General features: G+C 34.2%; 1 protein-coding gene across 1 annotated transcript; it reads right to left on the reverse strand.

Moving 5' to 3' along the window:
- Positions 1-319: 319 nt before the first annotated feature.
- On the reverse strand, positions 320-22,114 carry LOC143248099 (uncharacterized). The gene is made up of 13 exons (XM_076496535.1): positions 22,090-22,114; positions 19,954-20,223; positions 18,142-18,408; positions 16,391-16,506; positions 15,245-15,473; positions 14,414-14,569; positions 14,015-14,190; positions 10,116-10,249; positions 9,186-9,325; positions 7,499-7,580; positions 6,551-6,695; positions 1,272-1,440; positions 320-805 (listed from the first exon to the last, which is right to left on the reverse strand). Exons 1-13 carry the CDS (start codon positions 22,112-22,114, stop codon positions 648-650), a joined length of 2,067 nt encoding a protein of 688 aa, XP_076352650.1. The 3' UTR covers positions 320-647.
- Between the last annotated feature and the right edge of the window lie 3,883 nt (positions 22,115-25,997).

The following is a 25,997-nucleotide window of genomic DNA, read 5'->3' on the forward strand; positions in this document are numbered from 1 at the left end:
AAGACTAAAAGTAGCTTATTTCATCTAACACTACCTCAAGATGCCTTAAAGCAGACAAGTCCCCATAACACACATAAAAGTAAGTTATATTTTCTTAAATAAATTTGGTTATCTCACCGTACCATCACAGAATCTAGGGCAAATAAAATTCGTTATTTACACATTGTTATCTCTCCGTTCTTAAGGAGTGGATTTTCTTAAGGTTATTTGTAAATTTATAAACTGATTTTGGAATAAATATTTAGAAAAAACAACACTGATATTTCACGAGCAGAAGCAAAATCCTTCAATATTTTGTTTTTGTGCAGTACGGTTTTTCATTAAAACTAAAGCAAATCACACATACATATATAAACGTATTTTGCGTGACTCTTAATCCCTGTTTAATTCATAAACACATTCTTTCAATATAAACGTTTTGTTTGTAGCTTGACACATTTCTTTCTCGACTTTTTGTTGAGTTTTTGTCTTTTTATTTTGGAAATTTATGCACAAGAAACAGAAACGAAACTTAAATAATTGTTTCCACATTTTACAGAAAGAAAAAACTAAAACAGAGTAGCCTGATTCTTGGTGATTCTTGTGTTTCCAGTTACCTGTATGGTCAATCTTAAAAGTTTGCTAATGTTTTAAGTTGATAATATACATTAAGGTAACTCTTTAAAAACGCGTTTCTGCGCAACAAAGTAAGCGACAGTACATATGTAGATGACTAGCAAGGTGGCGCTGATGACACTGAGGACCATGACTGACGTTCTTGACGCACAATCTTGAATAGAAATTGACTCTGGAATGTCGTATGTAGCTACAAAAAAGAAAAAAGGAAATTGAGCCCCCCGAAAAGTACTTGTACGAAGAAATATAATTTAATATGTAAAACTGTTCTGTATTAAATAGGTAGTTTGTAGAACAGCTGATAAAAATAAACTTTCTTTAAATGATTGATTATTCATACTAAGCAGTAGTATGTACAGACAAAAACGTACAAAATATTGTTTCCGTATGTTTTAACCTATGATTTTCCTACGATTATATTAGTTTAAAATGATACTGTAATGTAAATTATTTAATAATTAAATCTGAACCACACAAATGTTTCTTTGCTATTTTTTTTATTTTTTGGCTCAGTAACTAAAGCTTGATTAAATTTCAATAAATAATCTAGATATTGTAATTTACCATGCACACAAAAATTCTACTATTGCAGTTGTGACTTTAAAAGTCACGTTTTACATGTATCAGATTTCTATCAATAATTTTAAATTTCTCACCATTTAATCCCTGAGAAACATCTCTCAAGGAAGCTATTGTTTCGTCTCCGTAATCTAGAACGAAGATTTCATGACTCAGAGTCATATCTTTAGAGTCTTTCTCAGATCTCAAATCTCGTTTCCTTCGGCCCCATGACATATACTCTTCCTTGCCTTCGACACAAGAGACCTATAACAAACAGAAAACAATAATTAAAATAAATTTGTATTTTCAAGATTTTTTGTTGTTCTATCAGAATTGCAGTATTTAAAGAAAACCCAAATAGAAATTATAAAAACTGTTACTGAGCCTCCAAATTAACAGCTATTTCAAATTAAACAGGTGAACGTTCTCTGCAAGACCTAACCACTAATGTAAGCAAACTATTAAAAAATTACATTCACCCCAAATATTGCTCAAAACTAAATTCTAACATAAAATGTTTGTCTTAAATATGGTTATGATTCATCCGATGTTTTAGCAGTTAAAGTAAACATTTTCTTTACAAACAAACCTTAATCTAATAATTATACACAATAGAGCTTCAATAAAGGATTGTTTACTCCATTAAAATGATGTCCTGCAACGAATAACAAATGGTTCTTAATAGCTAGGTTATATGAACAAAATTCTCATTTCGGTTTATGCTCATATGTTAGCAATGGATAACGCATTAAGTTTGCTGTAATGTTCACATCAACTTCTTATGTTATCTTCAGCTACTTCTATAACTACCCTAGTGAAAACCGTTTGGAAACCCATAATAATCCCTTAGCACGTGTACAAAGTTTGGTCTTTCTGGCTTGTGTATGTACGATCTTGGTCGGTATTAGGATCACGTTTGATCCGAGATGATCATATTTCCTTTGGACTGTGGTTGGGATTATGAACGCAATTTCAGATTTGGCGCCTTCGAGATCCTGATAGAAGCCAGGAGCAAAAAAATAAAAATGTGTTCAGTGATTCGACTCTAACAAACCTATTTCCAGACTCCATCATGTTTGAGTGCCCTTCCGAGCATGTTTTTGGTCTCTTAGTAGTTGTAACACCATATAAACAACCAACTACGCTTGTTAAGTTTTATCCCGGTAGCTCAAAAAATGTGGATGAGTTCGTGGACAAACAAACACACAACATATAACATGTATAAAGCTTAAGTAATGAAGGATTATAATGTCTTGCTATAAGTGTCACTGCGAATTGACCCATGATTTGTTCGTGACTGAATGGTTAAAACATCGAATATGGATCCAAAGATTGATGGTTTGAGAATTGGTGTTACTCATTACCTTTCGGACTTTTAACTATAGGTGCTATAAGAGTGACAGCCAAGTTGTTGTTGTTGTTTAATTTCGCGCAAAGCTACACGAGGACTATCTGCGCTAGCCGCCACAAATTTAGCAGTGTAAGACTAGAAGGAAGGCAGCTGGGATTTACCGTCATTTTTAACGCTCTGAAAGGGTAAACATGTTTGGTGCAACCCTCAGATTTTGAGTTGAGCGCCCTAATCACCTGGCTTTGTCGGGCCTATGACAGCCAAACCTCACCAGTACTGCCGATTGTCAACTGATTGCCCATCATCCGGACTGCTATAAATTTCATAAAATTTCAAATGGACAAAAAGGAGCTTATTAGTCCATTAAGGATGTTCCTTGTATCTCCAAACTATAGCCACCCCTCACTCATGAATTCATTCGATCTTTTCTTGAGCTCAGTTAAATTTTCTGTCTTCGCCATTGAAGGCAACTCATTCCAAAAACCAACCACCATGTTTGAAAAGTAATACTTTCTAAACTGCAGACGACTCCTAGGCTGCCAAAATTTGAACTTATGATCCCTTGTCCTATTGTTCTCATTGCTAAACACATAAGAACGTTTAATGTATCTACATTATGAATACCCTTAGTAATCGTAAATACCTCAATCAGATCCACTCTGATTCTTCTTTCTCCTCTTCAGGGAAAGTAAGTTTAAAAATTTTAGTCACTCCTGATAGGACAAACCTATCATACTAGGTATCATCCTAGTGGCTTTTCTCTAAACCTTCTCAAACATTTCATTGTCTTTTTAAGAAAGGGAGTCCAGAACTGTACACATTATTCTAAATGAGGCTTTTCATGTGATCTATACATTCAAACAATAATACCCCTTGTCTTGTATTCAATATTTATTTAAATGATACCCAAAATTCTATTAGCCCTATTGCTAGCTACAATACACTGTTTAGATTCCTCATGTAATTTTATGATTATAACACCAAAATAGTTTTCTTCAACTGCAGTATTTAATGTATTCCCATTTAATATTGTAACAATAATTTGAATTGTGAAAATATCCATGCACTACCTTACACTTTGAATAGTTAAACATCATCTGCCATGTATTGGCCCAACCAATCAAATGATCTAAATCTCACTGTAAGTCTGCAGAATCTTTAATACAATTAGCCATCCCATAACGTCATCTCCAAGCTTCAAAATTTTATTAGTCATTCAAGAGTCAATATCATTAATATAAATCATAAACAGCAGAAGACCCAACATAGACTCTTGATACATACCACTTGTAACTGTGATTCAGTCAGATCTAGCTCCATTTATTACTCATCTCTACTTTTTCCTCTATAGTCAATATTTAATCCAGTTTAATAGCATTCTCCCCGCACCCACATATTTAGTTTTTGTAACAAGTCTCTTGTAAGGCACCTTATCAGATGCTTTCTGAAAATCAAGGTAAACCAAATCTATAGAATTTCTTTCGTCAACTGTTGCAGTACCATTCTCAAAAAAATTCAGAATATTTGTTAAACAAGATTTTTTCCCTCAATGAAACCATGTTTATCAAAATGTTTTAAGTGGTTCTGCAATGTATCTTTAATCATACTCTCTCAAACCTTTCGAACTACTGATGTAAGACTAACTGACCTATAAATACCTGGACAGTGCTTATCACCTCCTTTAAATAATGGACTAACTTCTAATTTTCTAATACTCTTCCACCACTCAGTGACATATAAAACATATTAGCTAGAAGTTCACAAATAAAATGTTTAAGCTTCCTTAAAACTATAAAATAAAAGTTATCTGATCCAGAGGATTTATCTATTTTTAGGTTTCCCATTTCTTTTCCTTATAATTTCAAAACTTAAAATGACATTTTTACATCAATATTTTTCCCATACGTTAAATGCTATGATTGAGACATAATACTTGTACCTTCCTTCGTAAAAACTAAAGAGAACATATAATTTAATAAGTTTACCATATCATAATTTTCCTAGATCATCTCTCCACTGTCATTTTTAAAAGACCCAATCTCTATCCGAACATTTTGCTGAGCCACCATATAATACTTAAAGAATTCTTTACTGTTTAACTTTTTCAACCAACCTTCTTTCATATACAGTTTTTACCCTTTTAACTTCCATTTTAACAAGCTTTCTTGATTTCCTATTGTCCTCGAAGTCTTTATTATTTTCAGGTAAGTTTAAAATTTCTCAGTCTTTTATCTTTATCGTTAATACGATTATTAAATCTTTACTAAGCCACACTGGCCTGTTCTACTCCGTTGCCCCATTTTTGTCTGTTGGGAATTTGTATGCTCTGTATGCAAATCAAATTTTCTCTAAATATTTCCTACATCTGTTCAAGATCCACTCACAACTCTTAAGTCCAATCTATAGAAGCCAGATATCCCATCTTATTCCATCAGGGTATTCTTCCTCAATTCTAATCTAGTAAAATCCCAGACTTAATGGTACAATGGTTGTTTTCACTTAAATGTCCAACAACCACAACTATATCTACAATATTCACACAGATGCTGATATTATATCTAATACAACTTCCTATCTTGTAGGTTGCAGCACCAGCTGGTTTATAAAAATACCTTGAACAATTTACAAACACCTGACCCTTTTACTGTCAAACACGACACTTTTCCAATCAATACCAATGACATTAAAATCTCCCATTGTTACAACATCTGCCATTCTGATCTCATTGTACAGTTTCTTGTTAACTTCCACATTCTAACCTGGCGGTCAATAATAAGTCAAATTTACATGACTTTTCCATTTATGTCCACTAGCACCAACCCAAACTGAATTAACTATTTTCTTTAAATATACACTAACTCAACAGGATAAAATTCACTTCTCACATATCAAGCAACTCTCCCCATTTTTCAGTATATTCTATCTCTAGTGCATAATCTGTAGTCTATTATTTCAAAAAGTTCTCTCACAAAAATTGTTCAAACCTAACTAAGTCTCAGTGATACCCTGACTATCGAAATTATTATTTTCCAAAACTGCTTTAAACTCGATTTTATTTCTAATACTTCTAACATTACAATAGTAACAATTAATCACAGATTTTTAAATTACGTTCATGTTTTATGCCTGTTGTACATATTTTCTTGTAAATTAGATTTCCTATTTTATTAATATCATAGTATTCACCTCTGTAGACCTAGTTGGACCTTCCACTACAGGGACAGTTATGCCTGAGCCACAAGTATCTTTGTCAGGTCGTTTAATTCACTACGTGTATAAAGGGTCGTTCAAGTTTACAAGCAAACAAATTTATTGGATACTGTTGTCAAACAATCCTTTCTGTAAAGCCATTAAAACTTGAAGATAGAGGCGAATAAGTATTAATAATTTCTGATAAAAATTATCGAATTATTTAGATCAGAACTTTAAAAGTATGAATCAAGAAAGCCAGCTCTTACTTATAACAAACTTAATAGACCCGGCATGGCCAAGTAGTTAGGACGCTCAACTCGTAATCTGAACGTCGCGGGTTCGAATCCCTGTTCTACCAAACATGCTAGCCCTTTCAGCCGTGGGGGCGTTATAATGTTACGGACAATCCCACTATTCTTTAGTAAAACTGGTGGGTGTTGATGACTAGCTGCCTTTCCTCTGAGCTGTGAGGGCGTTATAATGTGACGGTCAATCTCACTATTCGTTGGTAAAAAAGTAGCCCAAGAGTTGGTGATAGGTGGTGCTTCCCTCTACACTGCTAAATTATGGACAACTAACGCAGATAGCCTTCGTGCAGCTTTGCTCGAAAAATAAACAATCTTAATATACCAAAGTAGTGAATTTTACATCTAATGATGATGCGTTGTATCATCAGTCGAGTACCAGTTTGTATCATCAGTTGTGTTCACATTTCTCTAAACAATATTTGATATTACACTGAAAAATAGCTCCAGTGGATTCAGTAAATAAAATATACATTTCACATCGATATAACAAAAGTTTAACTGGTTTCACACGCGGCAGACTTACTGGTTCACACTTTCCTATACAATATCTGACGTTACATTGGAAAATAACACCATAGGATTCGGTAAATCGAAACGCCTCGAAAGTACTTTCAAGGCCTTCATCAACTTGAACAAACTGTGGAAATATAGACTTATCGACTGGGCATCTGTAGAAATAAAACATAACAGTTTAGTAAGCCTCAAATGTAAAACAAACTGACAAGTTAAATGCAGTTTCAGACGCCTTTATGTTTCCTCATCCAGTAACTCAATTTGTGACTAAATATTTACGGTGAGATTGCAGCAAACGGATATTAAGTGTTGTAATGATTGGTAGCCTATACAATCAGTTAAGTACAATTAATAATCAGTTACTTATTTTTTATTTGTTAGATATTAATTGCAAAGCAGCTAATATTCTATATTTCTGTTACTACTTAAGATGATAATCCGGAACGGGTGAATTATGTGTCGGACGTGAGAACTCAGGATCGAATCCTAGCCTTTCTCAGTACTTCCTTGGAAACCACCACAAATTAGAGGCCATAATATAGTTGTACATTAATGAATTTCAAAATAATTAGTAAGTAATTAAACGTGACAATTAATTTGAGACTATTTAACTCATAACTTTATGTTCATTTTAGCATAATATAAAAATGTAATAGAAGCACATATTAGACTAGAAATTCAAAATGCATTTCAAAAAATGTTTTTATATTGAAACTCGCCCCGCATAAAAGTAAAATCAGATCTAAATTTAGCTTGATACTCGTAACGAGAAATTATAAATATGTGTGTATGTGTGTGTACACATAAAACAACTTTATATTCACTGGAACGTTTCAAAAACATGATGCACCATTTTAAGATACAAAACTCAGAGAAACTTCAAGTATCTATTTTCTGTTTCTTTTATTATTTCATTGTTTTTTAAATTCCACAGTAAAGGAAAATGAAAACCTCTTACCCATCTGAATCTATAATCTTGAATACACTTTTGCCATCTTTAGCCATCGCTATACAACTTCTAGCGAATATGCCATAGGGTGCTGTGATAAACAACAACAAAATGGTATAAATATGCCATAGGGTGCTGTGATAAACAACAACAAAATGGTATAAATAGAAACAAACAACAACCCTGATTTATCTTTATTTGCATCTAACGCCAGTACAATTGTTTACATATTTAGTAACTTTTTAAACACTCAGAAAACATCAAATAAGAAGATAGAAGTATCTAAATGTCCGTGAATAATGTAACTCTAGGAAAAGGGAGTTCATTGGTAGTTGGAATTGTAGAAAATCTCCCGTGAATATGTCACTGTTAAAGTTCTAGACATTTAATATGTGCTTGATCGTTGAAAAGTATTTTGGAAGCTGATGGAGCAACATCTAAAATACATTCCAAGAGGTAAAAACTGTTTTTGTAGAAAAAGAAACATTGGTTATATATAAACACAATATGAAACAAATGATCACATGACTGAAGCTTGCTTAACGACTTAGTAAAGTTAGTTTAGTTCCCCAGGAGGTTGGTTTAGATTGGTTTGTTTGTTTTTAATTAAGATGGATAGTTTCTAGGTATTTGATTCATTGTTTTAAATTACGGTATTTCTGATAAATGTACTGTAATGTTTTGTGTTGCAAGAAGAGCAAAATTGGGAATTTTTTACAGGATGCACAAGCTTTACTTTAGAGTAAATGTTGTTCTATTGAATTAAGCATAAAGCTACACAACATTGTAAGTCCACAGAAGGCGCTGAGAGTAGAATCAGTTACCGAATCGAAAACAAGTGTCACACTATATAAGGAAAATGTTCCTTGCCTTTTATGGCCGTATGATGAGATACGTTTTGGAGGGAAGTGTGTGAACAATTACATTTCATATAGCTGTTCGAACTCTCCGACTGCGAAAACTCCTAACATCTGGACAACGATGTTGTAGTACTTCAATAGTTTTTATGTTGTTATTACGTTTCTGAGCCATAGGTGTAATTGAATGTCACAATATTATACTATAAAGTGGAGAAGAAAGAAAGTGTGCAGAAGAACAAAATAATTAGGGTTATGCCATAAGGTTAACAGAACACCATGAGATTAAGAGAAGCTGTAAAGTAATTTTTTTAACAATGGCTGTTTCGTTCGGAAAAGACAAGTTTCAGTTTCAGATCTTGAAAAAAATACAGTTGAAATTCAACACTTATTCATATTCAAATGTTTTCATGAGCTTTATTCACAAACTTAATACATGGATACAAGAAACAATTGTGGGAAGTATTCCAATAGTTTTAAATATACAAAAATCAAACAGATATTTACTTTCTTAACCTGAGAATTATGACTGTATTTAAGAACTACAAACATTTAATGTATTCTTGTTTTTCTTGTATCAATATCTTGAAACATTTTATTGAATATTTTAATATGTATTTAAATTAATAAACAGCATCTTAATTTTATTATCAGAACATATCTTTACAGTGAAGAAAGTTACTGTAAGCTAATTGGTAAATATCTTTTATTTTTCTCATGTTTCAAATGACGAGTTATTTTTTGATATTAAATATCCTGTTTTATTTCATAACACTACAACGCGTGCTCATTCAAAAATATTATGTTTTTATTTTTGAAATTGTTGTTCATATACTTACTGTTTTGTGGAATTTCAATCCTGAAATTTAGCTGATCACCAATTCGAACAGTCGTTGCTTCTCTGCCGCTTTGTGCCAGAATGTGAATTGATGGCAGTGGAGCTTCTGGTGCACCAGTAACATGTGCCGTGTCTGGATCCCTGACGACAAACAATAAATTTCATAGACTTATGTACAATATTTATTTTATTACCACCATTCGAATGAAAGTGAAGTCGTCTATTTTCTTTCTTTAAAGATATTTGCTACATATGCTTCTTCTCTCAATGTTATGCAATTATCCATAATGAGTTGCTGAGCTAATCGTTACGAGCTAACTACCTTTTACCTTACATATTTAAACAACTAGGACAAAGTTATTCCAACTGGGGTTTCGACACAAAAGGACGTTACGAGACCATAAAGGAAATACTGCAATAACGATCAGCTTCAAGCCTTATATTGCTAAAATCTAACGAAATAGCCATTAAATAAAACCAAACATAAAAAAACAAAAATACCAGATGTAGCAGTTCCAACCATACAACGACACGCTCAGACCAAACTGGTTACTACTGTTCACGATTGCTTGGCAAAGTTAATTCGTACCACATTATGTCAACTGCTGTAGTTATGTTTGTTTCTTTGTTTTTTAATTTCGCTCAAAGCTACACGAGGATTATATGCACTAGCGGTCCCTTATTTAGAAGTGTAAGACTAGAGGAAAGGCAGCTAATCATCACCACCCACCGCCAGCTCTTGGGATACTCTTTTACTAACAAATAGTGGGATTGACCGTCCGTTATAACGCGGTCACGGCTGGAAGGACGAGCATGTTTGGTGCTGTAATTATGTAAACACTGCAAAACTTTGTTGTAATAGCAGTAGGTGGTAACTGTTATTGTATAAGGGAATTTTACACAAGTAGAAAAATCAAGAATTGTTACTTACCGAACAGGCATCATTCCAAATGACACGTTCTTGGATGACGTTTCGTAGGTGCAGCGAATGTTGTACACCTTGTCTGATTTGGTCATGACGATCGAATGATGTTGAAGAACAACTGTGTTTGTGAAAACCCCGCCCTTATAAACAATAAAAAACGTAAAATATTATAAAACTTAATAAAGAATCGCTTACAACACGAAAAAAAGCATAACTGGAAAACTTTTAGAAATCTTAACCCTAAAGAAGGTATAAACAGGAAAGTTTTAACTCTTAAGGAAGGAAGAAATAAGGAACAGAAATATTAAAATTTTAAAACAAATCTGGCAGAAATAGGAGACTATTAACGTTAACAAAGGCAAAAGCAGGAACCTTTCAGTAGGCAGAATAAGGAAATGTTAGGGTTACTTATTGTGTATAGTTCAGGATCGGGTGGCAAGCCACGATACAAAAACGTTAGAAAAGGTTTTCTAACGGCGACCTAATATTAAGTTTTGTCTTTTGATAACGCAATAATTTAGTTGACAGTTAAATCAGAATAATAATAAAAACAACTATTTTCATTAACTGTATTTAAGTCGTAAAGTAATTTGTTTTATCCTTCTTTCTACTGGTGAAATTACAACGTAAAATGTACTTGTTCTAATTAATAAATATAAATGATTTAGAAATTATGAATTAACGGAAAACTGAAGCTTTTATCTAAGCAAAGACTGGTTGGGCATAGTCTAGTAGATAATGTGAAAAACTAAGAAACAGGAGATTCAAAGCTGGAACCCATAATATGCCACTGACCACACTTGCAGCTATAGGTGCGTATATAAGAGTGATGGTTCATCTCGCTACTCGGTCAAATTGACCGTGTAAATTTCGAATGCTACAGTTTTTGGTCCAGTTCATAGTTCTCACAGTTTTTTTCTCCAGTTCATAGTTCTCCAAGCTGGGCGATTAGCCAGTGTATAGCCTATGGAGCCGAAAATACTAAGTAAAGTACTTTCTTATTCTTAATGGTAGATTAAGAATTTAAAACGTATATACTATTAAAATATAAATTATTAGCTCAGATTTAATGCTATTCTAATTGGAATAGCATAAACAAAAAGTAGCTTAATAAATTTGTGAACATAATACACTAAAAATTTGTGTCGTAAAGAGTAAAAAATACCAGGGTGGTTAGGCTTAATACTTAGAACAACTTTTTATATAAAACGTAAAAAATGATGTTTTAAAAATATGTTTATTTCGTTTTTAAAACTTCTATTATTGTTTATAACTCACAACTATTTGATTACATAAAAATTGGTATGGCCTCGTGATTAGGAAATTTGACTCGCAATCTGCGGGTCACGGGTTCGAATCGTCATTACAGAACATGCCCAACCGATTAGATATGGTGTAGTGATAATGTGATGGCTAGTTACACTATTCGTTAGTAACCAAGAGTTGGCAGTGAATGTTGTTAACTAGTTGCCTTTCTTTTAACCTATCACTACTAACGACTAATATAGATAGCCTTCGAACAGCTTTTCGTGAAATTCAAAACAATCGAAAGCATACTTACAAAATCTAACTTATGTAAAAGGCAGTGTGGGTCACTTTAAGTTCTCAAAATATAAGGAGCTATAAAAGCCAAAATGCCATCATCCAGGTGGAATAGTTTGATTACTGTCCGCCTATTGCGACGTTAGTGACGTGGTGCAAGGGAGCCATGACGGGGGTGTCATGAAACATTATAAGTGCAGTGAGTGTTGTTATAATAAGCCTAAGGTAAAGACACCGTGTGAGATCACCTAGCCTAGAGTCAAATGCATACAATTTACCATGAAGGTAAAAAAAATCTATCTTTTCAGTTTTAAACTTAGTCGTTTCTGAATCAAAGTATTTTATGTTATACCACTGACGTTTTTATTTAGAAAAACAACTCTTTAATCAATATCGACTCTAAAGTAAGAAATCAACAAATATGTTTCTAGTTTTATTATTTATAAATTTCATATTATACTTTAAGTACATAAACTGACTACAATGTTAGATTATACTTTTGTTACTAAACGATGTGACATAAAAGTCATTGTTTGAAAACAATCTTACTAAATGCGCTGACTTTTTTATATATTAGAAGCTGACTATTTTTTTAGCAGTAATTATTTTATGAACATCTTAATTTTGATCGGCTAATAAAGGAATTTACAAACGTTTGACTGCCTCGACTACACTTTTCTACCTGTTAAGTGGTCAAAATTTATTTAATTGAGTGAGCTATGAATTGTAAGGTTAATGTATATTATGGGGTGGGGTGGTAGTACTGTCATGAGGAGTGTGAAATATAATATAAACCTCTTGATTTGATTTTTTGTACAAATGTAATACATTTTGAATTAGTATAACATGTACTATTAGCTAGTTTATCAATTTAACTATTTGAAGTAACTCTTTGTGTGCAATTATTCAATCTAATTGTTCTGTTATCTGTATAGATTTTATCATAATGTGTTAGTGTTTGTAAAAGTCATAGGGTCAGTTCAATAAATGCAACAGCGTTAATTATTCTCTTAACTTTCATAATTTAGTTTTAGTTGAAAAACAGTATAAATCATGTTAAATATATTAATTATCTGTAGGGTGAAATAGCATGCGGAAACAATATAGTGGAAATGTTTTTATAAAAAATGATTCTCCAAGCCAAGGGTGTCCGCAAGATTTATTCCAGGTAGGGTCAAGTCCACAACCTGCGAACACTGGAGCGTCACAGTTTGCATGGAGCTTCTTTAGAAAATTTTGACCATCAGATATTGGTAATGCTAGTCTGAGATTTTGGTTTGTTTCGAATTTCGGACAAAGCTACTCGAGGGCTATCTGCACTAGCCGTTTCTAATTTAGCAGTGTAAAACTAGAGGGAAGGCAGCTAGTCATCACCACCCGCCGCCAACTCTTGGGCTGCTCTTTTACCAACGAATAGTGGGATTGACCGTAACATTATAACGCCCCCACGGCTGAAAGGGCAAGCATGTTTGGTGCGACGGAGATTCGAACCCGCGACCCTCAGATTACGAGTCGAACGCCTTAACCTACCTGGTCATGCAGAGGTAGTCTGTGGTTTTGTAAATCTTATTAGTATGTGTAAATAAGCCAGAAGATGATGGAAACGAAAGTGACAGCCATCAGTAAATTTGAAAGTGTGAAATGAAGATTACAGATTTTATTTGACGAGGGAAATGGTAGCCACCACAGTGCGTAGGTCTTTGCTTTGAAGTTTGGATGCTTGCTCTGTCTGCTTATGGTTTATTTATATGCACCTAATTTTGCAACTTTTGTTTACACAGAATTATGTTCTAATACATTTCTAAATCAATGTTCAGATAAATTTTCTTCTGAAGCTCCAGAAGAAGAAGAACGCCCATGTCTCCAACTGAAATGACATACATGACCAAAATGAGTACTTAGTGTGACTCATATTGCACATGTTTCGTGTAATTTTAACATTTTAGAAGGATTTTGCGTTCTCATCATAAGAGGCCAGCATGGCCAGGTGGTTAAGGCACTCGACTCATAATCTTAGGGCCGCGGGTTCGAATTCCCGTCGCACCAAATATGCTCGCCCTTTCAGCCTTGAGGGCGTTATAATGTTACGATCAATCCCACTATTCATTGGTAAAAGAATTAACGGTGAGTGGTGATGACAAGCTGCCTTTCCTCTAGTCTTACACTTTTAATTTAGGGACGGCTCGAGTAGCTTTGCGCGAAATTCAAACCAATCTTACCATAAGGATCTTTCCCCGTGACACAGTGGTTTTTCTGCGGACTTACAATGTTAAAAACTGGGTTTGATACCTGTGTTTAGCAAATCAGAGGTATCACATTATGTAGCTTTGTGTTTAACTACAACGAAAGAAACAAACACTTACCACAGACTTGGTGTTACAATCCTGACCTTTTAGTGACACATTCAGATCAAACTGATTACCGTTGTTCACGCTTGCTTGACAGGTTTCACTCCTGCCCAAGGCATAGATTCGTCCATGAAAAGGCTTGTTAGTACTTACGAAGACAACCATCTTGGTGTCTGTGCACTGGATCGATACTAAACCCACACAATACAACAAAAAGTAGAGACATAAAAGACTTCTTTAAAACTATAGTTTGTGTAAGATATGACATAATTATTAATTAATTAATATTAAATACGATGCTACTGATAAAATAAATGTTTTAAATATTGTAATAATAAATATTTCAAGGTTTGCGTCTATTTCCATACATTTTTTTTCAAATATAAAGTTTATACAAGATTCTGGAATTTATACCGTTATAGCAAAATCCATAATCATCACACGAGGGGTCACCACCGTCGTGAGTAACAAGGGGTGAATTTGAAATCCTCTGCGCTCCAGTACCGATGGAAGGTGGAATTTTAAAAACAGGGTTTTCATTGTCTCTCACTTGGTGCCTGAAACTGCTATCTGTTATATAAAAGCAGATAATATTTGGAAAGTAAAATTAATGTTCCTTTCTGATTCTTAAAAAACAAAACTAAGAGCGAAATTTGATATTACTTTTCCCGACTTTTTATTGCAGCTAGAAAGTTTTTAAATTTAAGGTAAATTTAGTGTAACTTTGTGTTTAAAATTTTTCGTTTTTATGGTCATGGTAATATATGTTTCAAAATAATTTATGAAATAGTTTTCTGTGACGAATAATCGCCTAGAGGGATAAGAAATAAAGGTGCGGACACCTTTCAATAGCTAACGAAGTGTGATATAATTAATTATATTTATCAAAATATATTATTCTAAACCTGTTATATTCTTTAACACCACATTCGTAAACTAATTCCCTACGAAGTTTCAAGAATTAGAAGATTGTATAATAATAGTTTTTCAACCACACTATATTCGTCACATTCGTTGTCGACGACGCGTTTCGCTCAATCCAGAGCTCCTCAGGCTGGCTCGAATAGAAAACAAACAGAGAGTTTAGCTCTGTTTTTCGATACTGCGAGCTGCAAATGGCGAGTCAACCGTCGTAACCACCAGCCAGTACTAAAATATAACTTTCATGGTACTAAAAATAATAAATTATTTCCAAAGAAAAAAAAAAAGATGTGTGAATTTTTTTTTATTATTATTATAACTTACTTGTACAAACAGCTTCTAAGTATCTTCCTGTTCGTTCACCGATGTCCAGTAAGGGTATGGGACTAGGATTGAGAAACGTTTGTTTTCCATCTGGCATCGTCACGTAGTCCACATGGTACAAGGCGCAATTAGGCTGACCATATCGAGTTTCTGGAGAGTACAAAAATGACCTACAAATGAACTCTTTCTCCTGGTTACACGTTTGGAGACATTCTTCCTGTGTGTTCACCTGAGAAAAAACAAAGAACCTGCACTAGTTAAATATTTTTAATATGATCTCTAACTCCTGAAAACCATGTGAATTATCAGTTAGGCGACCAATATAAAGTTTCATTATAATAATAAATGATGGCGAAGCATTGCTAACCATAAGGAAACAACACCGGAAGAAAATTCTGGTAAGCTTGGTATTAAATCACTTAACTTTGAACTAATTCAACAAAAGGTAATATAATTTACTAACAGCCGTGTTTCTGCTAAGCTTGCCAGTTTAGTCATGAAACTGCTGATTTATAAGAAAATTAAAATGTCATCTGGTTAACATTCCTCAATTTTCTTCTTAAATACTTGTAGTCTTACTTCAGTGAAACTTTGATCAAAATCTTTCATCATTAAAGAGTAAGTGGGAAACACAGTCTGTCATTCGACTTGTCACTTGTCATAGAGTTTTACTGGTTTCGGGGAATTCACCCATTCATAACCCTCGACAAGAACAAATCGAAAGAAGAGACTTGGACATAATACAGTAATGGAATGATTTTTATTCTATTTTCTTTTACGACTACTACATTCTTCAATATATACTGTGTCAGACTTACTTAAAAACAGTAACCTTGGCTTGAACACTGGTAGAGTGCTATTAACAGGATGTATTCCTTCTAATACGTAGTGTGTAACTACGGACAGTGGCGGATAGCCGTAGAGGCTTTACCATAAATACAAGGTACAAAATACAGTATTTCGTACATCATAAACGTTATTCAAAGCATGCTAGTCAATATGTCTTACACCGTAAACATTGTTCTAAGAATGTTAGTTGGTATGTCTTACATCATAAACATTGTTTGTTTAAAGTATGTTAGTTGGAATGTCTTATAGCGCCACGTTTTTCAATAACTGACGTTAGATTACGTTATTGTTAATTACCACTAGTTCCTTGTCCGAATAATAGTAGAGTCCAACGAAATGAGCTACAGACAACTGAGGGAGATCCGTGTGGACATATTCGTAACTCCTTCCACCAGTACGGCATATTTCTTCCGCTATAAATACATATATAGAGAGAGAGGTTGTAACGTGAAATCTTTACTTCACATACCTCACCAACCTTCAGTTCAATTTACTGTATATACTCAGTATTTAATGATACGAATAACAAACATGTCACAAAGAGCTATTTTCCTGTTTTAAACAGTAATCCTTGAGGTTTGCCGTTTCGTATATACACATTAAGTAATAAAAATAACTGGGTCAACCCAAAACTTATGTTTGTTTGTTTTTGGGATTTCGCGCAAAGCTACTCGAGGGCTATCTGCGCTAGCCGTCCCTAATTTAGCAGTGTAAAACTAGAGAGAAGGCAGCTAGCTAGTCATCACCACTCACCATCAACTCTTGGGTTACTCTTTTACCAAAGAATTACGGATTACGAGTCGAACGCTTTAACCCACCTGGCCATGCCGGACCGCCCCAAAATTTATACCAATAGTTTATAGTATTGAACGCAAACATATTTATTTGGCTTAATCTTGCCCTTACTCCGCTAGGTGGAGTTTGAATCTGTATATTTATAATATAAAGTAATTTCTAAAAGAATAAAAAACAAACAAATAAACAAAAACATATAAGGATTAACAAAAAACTAAGATTTTAATGGAGGCGTTACATAATATGAAATTACTGAATAAACTTAAACACTGTATATACATAAATATAGAATTCAAAACTAGGTGTTTCCCCGTGGTACAACGGTAAGTCTACGGATTTTAACACTAAAATTAGAAGTTTGATTCTTCCCAGTGAACTCAGAACATTGCCTGGGCCTGGCATGGCCTAGCGCGTTAAGGCGTGCGCTTCGTAATCCGAGCGTCGCGGGTTCGCGTTCGAGTCGCGCCAAACATGCTCGCCCTCCCAGCCGTGGGGGCGTTATAATGTGTCGGTCAATCCCACTATCCGTTGATAAAAGAGTAGCCCAAGAGTTGGCGGTGGGTAGTGATGACTAGCTACCTTCCCTCTCGTCTTACACTGCTAAATTAGGGACGGCTAGCGCAGATAGCCCTCGAGAAGCTCTGAGCGAAATTCAAAAAACAAACACAATATTTCAGAATTAACCCTAAATGTACGCCCCCTTCATTCTCGTGAAGAAGAATGGTGAACTATTCGAAAGCGCTCGAGCTATTGCCTCTTTTGAAAACCTATACCCATGTTAATTATGTAGAAGACAGTGTGTGTCACGTCATGTAACACTTGATTTCTCAAAATATGAGAAGCCAGAAATGCCAAAATGCATTTATGCAAATAGAATAGTTCGATTACTGTCTGCCCATTACGATTTTAGTGACGGTGGTGCAAGGAAACCATGAGGGATGTTTCGTGAAACCTTATAAGTGCAGCGAGTGTTGTTATAACAAGCTTAAAGTAAAGACGTAGTGTGAGATCACGTAGCCTAAAGCCAAATGTATAAAGTGCGAATAATTCTTACACAGTAAACTGTATTTAATTAAACCATTTTCGAAAAGAAACGTCTGGTATCTATATGATAAATAATGATGATAAGTGTTAAGTCAATAAAAATTGTCATAAAGAAAAAAATGCTTCACTTTTCTGACTAACCACATACGATAATCCGAAATATACTTTCGAAAACCATGCAGATGAATGTATTATTAAAAAGCCCTTACGTTGCAAACACGCATTTTCAAAATAATCAGTTGTTGGCTTTTCCACTAGCGCTACATTGGCAACTGGTGAGCGACGGTCGTATTCACTAAGGTGGCACTCCAGCCTCACGTAGTCAAACTCCACGGAGCGACACAGAAACCGGGCCTCATTTAAACAGGCTGCTAGACAGATTTCTTTGGTAGACGTATAGAAAATGGCGTTATCTAAGCCCCGGAGGAAGGTGTTAGGAATCCTTTCGAAGGACCAAAGTCGATTACACACTCTCTCTAAATATGTATGGATAAAAATATAAGGCTGTATTTCAAAAATAGCGGGATTAAGTTTTGTAGAAAGATAAGTCTATAATACGTGATTTGTTTACAGTATATGTATCAAAGTTTACATTAATGACTAAAAGCTAATACCAGACAAACGCACTTGTTTTAACTTATACGGCAAAATGACTTTACATACTGAAAGTGTCCGTGTTACGTGTTTATGTTTCAAATGGAATTTTTGGTCAATAATCAGTACATTAATGAAAAGGTGACAGAATAACCAACAGAACCATTTCTAATTAATTAAAAACTGTTTGCGTCATCACGACGAATCCATTAATATAACGTGAACCGGAATTTTCAAACCTGTTAGTTTCTTGAATTTCCTAAATTGTACTTTTCACTTTTTCTCTGTCACCTCCCGGTAGCACAGCTGTATGTCTGCGGGACTCAAACTACTACAAACTGAGTTTTGATACCCGTTGTGGGCAGAGGACAGATAGTCCCTTGATAGCTTTGTGCTTAATTTCAAACAAACAACTTGCTTTATTCAGTGACCAAGAGTTTGCGTTAACTTTATTAAATGTATTGTGAATCATTCGATAGAGTATGTAAACATATATATATGCATTTTACATCTAAAATATATGGCTGCAGCGTATTCAACCACGCCCAAGACATCTACTTAAGTATGTTTACAAATATGTTAAAACTTGAAATATCTCATACTCAGAGATAATGCAGATTTCAGAGGGAGAGGATATTTTTAAAAACAACAAAAATATAATTTATATGACAGCGTTGTACACCATAAATTATTTTGTATTGTTATATAAAATATGCTATGTACTTCAATACATTATAAATTACCCGCATATATTATTCAATACCTCATTTACCTTTTACAGTGTATATTATCACATATACAGTGTATTGTTTACCTGATATACGATATTTAATGTGTTGTTTATTTCACAGAGTGAATATCACCTCATATACTATGTATAATATGATGTTTATCTCACAGTGTATATTATTACATACACATTATGTAGTATGCTGTTTATCTCATACAGTGTATATTATTACATACACATTATGTAGTATGATGTTTATCTCATACAGTGTATATTATTATATACACATTATGCAGTATGCTGTTTATCTCATACAGTGTATATTGCTACATTCATGGTATGTTGTTTACTTTATACAGTGTATATTAAGTCACACACAATGTAAATTATATTCTTTACTTTATATACTATATACTAACACATATAGGATATACAATGTATAAGAATCATGTCGAACAGTTGTCAGTCAAAGATATATGAGAGGAAACTGTATAGTTCTTCCAAGACTGTAAAATTTCCATGTTCCTAACGTATAACACCATTCCACTCCTAAAATAAACAACACGGTACTGAGGTGTCATTCAGTTTTAATCACGTCTACGTATCATTGGGTTTTCCCCTTCAAAAGTTATTAAGTAAGGGTTTTTGTAAATTGTTTAACAGATATTTCGCATATAACAATAATAATAATACGTACCTGAGCTGATTTGAACTTTGGTAAAGAAGTAAGTGTTAACACTGCGCTGTGGAAGGACGTCTGGTTTCACAGATGTAGTCATGTTTTGTAAGGAACACATAGTGTCTTGAACAGGGGCCAAAGGGTTCACCACAAAACTAAAGACAGCGGATACGCAATTCACTTCGTCCCTACACCATCTTTGGCACTCGTATAAAGAAACATTACGAATGGAAAAATATGTCGTTCCGGGATAATCCATGTGGGTTAACTTTTCAAAGGTAACTCTTCCTGAAGGATATGACAATAAAATGAACATAAGGAAATATATATAATGAAAAACGGCTATGTTCCGTCATCTATTGACAAAATAGTTAACATTCGAACTACGTAAACTGTATGTTAACTAACCTGTGAAATGCGGCCTATTTGTTACTATGAGATCATTATTAGTTTCGTATTCAACATCTTTTCAAAATATCTAGCATTTAAAACTACAACTAGTTTATATGTTTAACAAACAACTTCTAGCTTCTGATTGATCGAAATAAATAGTGATCCCCGCTGAAACTTATTAGTGTATTGTACACTGAATAGTCTTAGTAGTTACCGAGCCGGGCTGCGGATTGGTGACCAGAGTTCAAATTATGATCTTGAAAACACACTTTCAGTTGTGGGTGCATTATAAGCGTAATCGTTTATCCGGTTTTCGGTTAAAAAAACCATGCAAAGCGCTTATCGTGGCGGGTGCATCTAACTGGTTCTCATAATTCTGTTGTGCACTTTAAAGCTAGGAACGGTTATAACTGCATCATGGGGTCTCTGACCTGACCATTTATTTAGCCTATGTACGCATAAGGTGCTGTTTACGTTTTAACCTGTTCAGTGCCGTAGACGAGATAACTCGTCCATGCCGATCGGTAAAACAGTGCCACGGACGAGTTAATTCGTTATCAATAATACCTAAGTTCAACGCTAGATGTCAGCACCATACATGCATTTGACCAACTTACAAATTGTTTCACTTTCGATCCAAAATGGCGTCACGAAAAAAGCTACAAAATGAAGAAGCATTAGAGCTGTATTGTAGCAGCTGAAATACTTGGCAGTCAATAGGTTAAAATATCAATACCACTCCCTAGTTCCTATAGGGCGAGTGATTAAAATAATGCATGTGTTTGTTTTCTTATAACAAAGCCACATCGGGCTATCTGATGAGCCCACCAAGGGGAATCGAACCTCTGATTTTAGCGTTGTAAACCCGTAGACTTGCTGCTGTAATAACAAGGAATTTAAAATAAAGACACCTTTTCTTGGTAGTTATTATTCACTACAAATGCAAACTAAACTAGCAGCATAAGCCAAAAATAAATATAACTCATGTTTTAACTAATCCAGTTCTATAAAACAAACTAGATTAATTTAGAGAATTATGTACAAGAGATTAAATCTTATAACAATAAGAAATTCCTGAATCATTGGTTAGATTCTAAATTTTAACTTCTTTACTTTTTAAAAGTAATTTTACAGCTCATATCTTTACATTTTTAAAAACAATTCTACAAATTATACCAATGACCTAGAAGTGACAAAATAAAGTTAACTTTCCTAGTTGTTAAGCTTCGTTGTTATTTAAACAGTATATTTTTCTGAATTAATCCACCAGATCGCATTGAGCCGCTGTAGTTATAAATAAACGTCGTCATAGGTTTGGCATGACCTGGTGGTTAGGACGCTCGACTCGTAATCTGAGGGTCAAAGGTTCTAACTCTCATGACACCACACATACACGCTCTTTCGGCTTTGGGGGCGTTATAATGTGACGGTCAATTTCACTATTCGTAGGTAAAAGAGTAGCCCAAGAGTTGGTGGTGGGTGGTGATGACTAGTTGCCTTCCCTCTAGCCTTACACTGCTAAATTAGGGACGGCTAGCGCAGATAGCCCTCGTGTAGTTTTGCACGAAATTAAAAAACAAAACAAAACTCGCTTTATGATATTTGTAGAAATAGTATCTAATTAAAGCACTTATCAGCTCCTCTATATAATATTTCTATAACATTTTCCAACCAAAGTGCTTATCAACACGTTTGTGTGATATCATTTCAAAAAACGTCAGGATTTTCTAAAGAGCGCTATAAAAAACAAACAAACCTCACCTTGGACGTAAACTGTTGTCGTCATGCTGACTATGAAAATCAAAATAACTTTGGATGGAATCAACAACCTAGTCATCGCTCAACAGGGCAACAGAAACTGGATAATACAGTAATTGTATGAGTCTTCCTTTGAATCTAAGAAAAACAGGAACCTCATAAAAACATATTTCAAACGTTAGAAACTAATATTACATTGCGTATCTCGATTATCCGTTAGAAACTAATATTACATTGCATATCCGTTAATCTGTATAACTGTCCGTTTTTGATCTATCGACAAAATCAAATTGATCTGAAGTATTTTTGTTTTTTTTCAAAGAACAAAAATACTGGCCTGAACTACAATTACTCTAGGTAATAAATAGAAACTTTGTACTAGTAATAAGTATAGCTACAGTGAGAGTATAACTTAAGATTTTTCTTTGAATATTTTCAAGGCAAGCTTCCCTTAACAAATTTTACAGAGTATCATGACAAAACTTATACTTTTTATTCCATAAAGTATTCTATAAAGTATACCCCATCTTCATCGTAATATCTCAGCGGCAAGTCTGCGCGCCTAAAATACTGAAAACTGGGTTTCGATACCCATCTTAGGCACAACTCAAAGTTCTGTCATTTTTGCGTTTTCTAACAAACAAACAAAGCTATAACTTTCTCTATATACATATCATATACAACAAGAAAGAGTTGTATTGAATTTAATTCAAACAGAACAACGAAACTGGAGTAATGTTCTCCCTATTTTGCTAAAGTTGTTATTTAAAACCATAGATGTCGTTTTAAACTACTCAGACTTACAAGTACAAAAAATATATGATTCTTTCTTTCAACGTAGCATTAAAATCGTTTGTTCTGCATCTACTTTTAATCACATGTATTCATTGGTTTCGTTTCAATATTAGTCACTTAAGATTACCTTCTAATACATAAGTCACTAAGATTACCTTCTAATACATAAGTCACTTAAGATTACCTTCTAATACATAAGTCACTTTCTAGTAAAAAAAAAAGCTTGGCAGAATACATATAGCCCATGGGTAGCTTTGCGCTTAACAAAAACAATAATAACGTTATAATAAAAATATATCTTGTATAACTAACTTTAAATTGTTAGCAACTGTCCCAATGTGCGTTTAGTTTTTTATCTTAACGGAGATGGCGGGACAACATCCGTGTGCATAATTTGGTATCGAGTTCTACAGTGTATAAGTATCCAATTTTCTAGAAAGTCACTCCGACTAGCAGCTTTTTTGTATAATTTAAACATATTCAATATATTATCTATCTTGTACTTTTACGTGACTGGAAATGTAGAACGTAACCTGAAACCTATGAAATTTTACATAAAGTTAGTAAACTAAAGGATTTAAACGTTCTTTCTTGAACGTAGAAAATGACTTATGAACGTTCCATGACGATTAAAGGCTAGAAAGTCGAAACACTTTCGTCACGGAGAGACATTCATAAAGATATAGTTGTTTAATAGTGCACTCGTTCCAATAGAATTACGGCCTGGCATGACCAGATGGTTAAGGCGTTCGATTCGTCATCCGAGGGTTGCGGGTTCGAATTCCCGTCACACCAAACATGCTCGCCCTTTTCAGCCTTGGGGTGTTATAATATGACGGTCAATCCCACTATTCGTTGGTAAAAGAATAGCCCAAGAGTTGGCGGTGAGTGGTGATGACTAGCTGTCTTCCCTCTAGTCTTATACTGCAAAATTAGGGACGGCTACCGCAGATAGCCCTCATGTAGCTTTGTCCGAAATTTAAAAAAATAAACAAGCCGGTAGAATTTAGCCTCAAAAACGATTTTACACGAGTTTTCAAGCTAGTACGAAAGGTTTAGAAATCTCGCTTCAAAAACTTTTCAATAAGTATTAAAACTAAATGGAAAGTTAAGCATTTGAATCCTGCTGTCAGGGTTTAGTAGCCCACACAATCGCCTAAGTCTCACTTTTAATTAGTTACTTGTTGTTTTATTACTATTAGTTTCATTATAAGTTTCGTGTTTTAATTTGCTGTCGATTTCAATTAAATCTGAAAAGAAGACTTTTTCTGTGGTTATGGTTATTTGTGATTCGATAGTTGAATCGTTGGCTGATGTGCTATCCACTCATCCAAGAGGTTATCTCAATTTTGCTGACTGATTTGCTAGAATTAAACCTAATAATTAATTACTATTTAGTTATTAGTAATAATCCAGACAAGGGTATAACACTGCAGCCTCATCTTATAGATGATCTATAATGCTTCTCAGAACATGATTGAACTAGTACTTGTTTAAAAACCCTCAAGAGAAGTAATTAGACTTTGCAGGCTTCAAAGCATAACAAAGGTATCTGCGCTCTGTCCGCCATGGGAAGTCGGAACTTGGAACTTGTAAATCCTTAAACATACCGTTGATACAATTGAAAAATGTATTTTAATCTTGCAAGCCCTTAAACATGCTGTTATCTCAATCGAAACATGGATTTTAACCTTGCAAATCCATGAACGTACTGTGCACTCAATCGAGGATCCGTTTAATGGTGCTGAAGCAATCTGATTTCTGCTCCAGTGGTTTGAATGACAAAATGAAGAGGTTCCTGTAAACGAAGGGTGTAATTATGATCCTTTTAATTAACGAAATGATTTACAATAAAGAAACATGAACTACACAAGTATAGTCTCGAGAATGGGACAGAATGGTCATAATTTCAAGTCTTGCTTGTATCATCATCTAGTGGTGAGAGTCATCAATACCCTTTCTGCTTGTCAAATAAAAAGAAGAAAACACAGGCATGCGACTGATTACCAGGCTTGTGCACCAAGCTAGAGTTCATCACCATCAGGTGGTAATTGGTTATTGATGTGCTGGAACTCTGTAAGGGTTAGTATCAATTACAATTTATATTAAAGCTAAAATCTATAATAATAAGCCTCAACTGGATGGACAATACAACCCACCATAGATAATGGACCTCAACCAGCCAAATTTTTATATTATTGTTAGAACAAAGAAAGTACTATCTACATATATTAACGACTTTTTACAGATAGTATTGAATTTCAAAAAGACCTGTAGTCTTTACATCGAAAATATATTCATTTGTGTAAAGTGTTATAATGTATAGTCTAGTACTGTTAGTGTAGCTAGTCACTACTGTAAATACCTGAGTATTCACACTTCTATGTAATAAATCTTATAACTGTGAAGATTACGTTGAGAAAATTCGTACAAAAATTGCATTGTCTCAACCTCAACGTTAAAACATCCTGTGGAATATGACGACTAAATGACAACTGGATTAATAGTTACAAACACACGTAAAAAAGAATTATTGGTGGATGAAGAGAAATTACCAATATCAATCTTAGGAGGACTTGTGATGTCATAAAATGTCAAAGACACAGCCAGCGACATGAAAACAGTGTGAGTAATTAAGAAAGACTGCGATTCGCTTTATCCATCATACATAAAGACGAAAGTAATATTCATATGAATTAATGTTACTCTAGCACCGAAGAAAATCCTCCCTTAGTTAATACTATATAGACTGACGTTAATGGAGCTGATCAGTCTAAGCCAGCGTACCCCAAACTTTCTCGGTTCACTAAATCATACAGGTTTGCTAATTTTGACAAAAAATCAGTATCCAAGAAGTTTTAGCACATTCATGTTCTTCTTCTTCGAGATAAGAGAAGAGTTCCTGTCGTAATTCAAAAACACGGGACAGTACATTCCCACGGGAGAGCGATTACGAGCTATAGCACTACAACAAAGACGTGTGCTCAAATCCCATATCCTCACACAGTATTTTTTTAAAACCCGCCTTCTGTGGTCGAGTTTAAATAAAGTTCACCACTTTCAACAAACTTTCCAAGACTAGGTTCAGTGGAGGACTCATGTGCTTTGATGCAAGG

Source organism: Tachypleus tridentatus, chromosome 4, assembly GCF_004210375.1.
Source record: "Tachypleus tridentatus isolate NWPU-2018 chromosome 4, ASM421037v1, whole genome shotgun sequence".
Taxonomy (NCBI): Eukaryota; Metazoa; Arthropoda; class Merostomata; order Xiphosura; family Limulidae; genus Tachypleus; species Tachypleus tridentatus.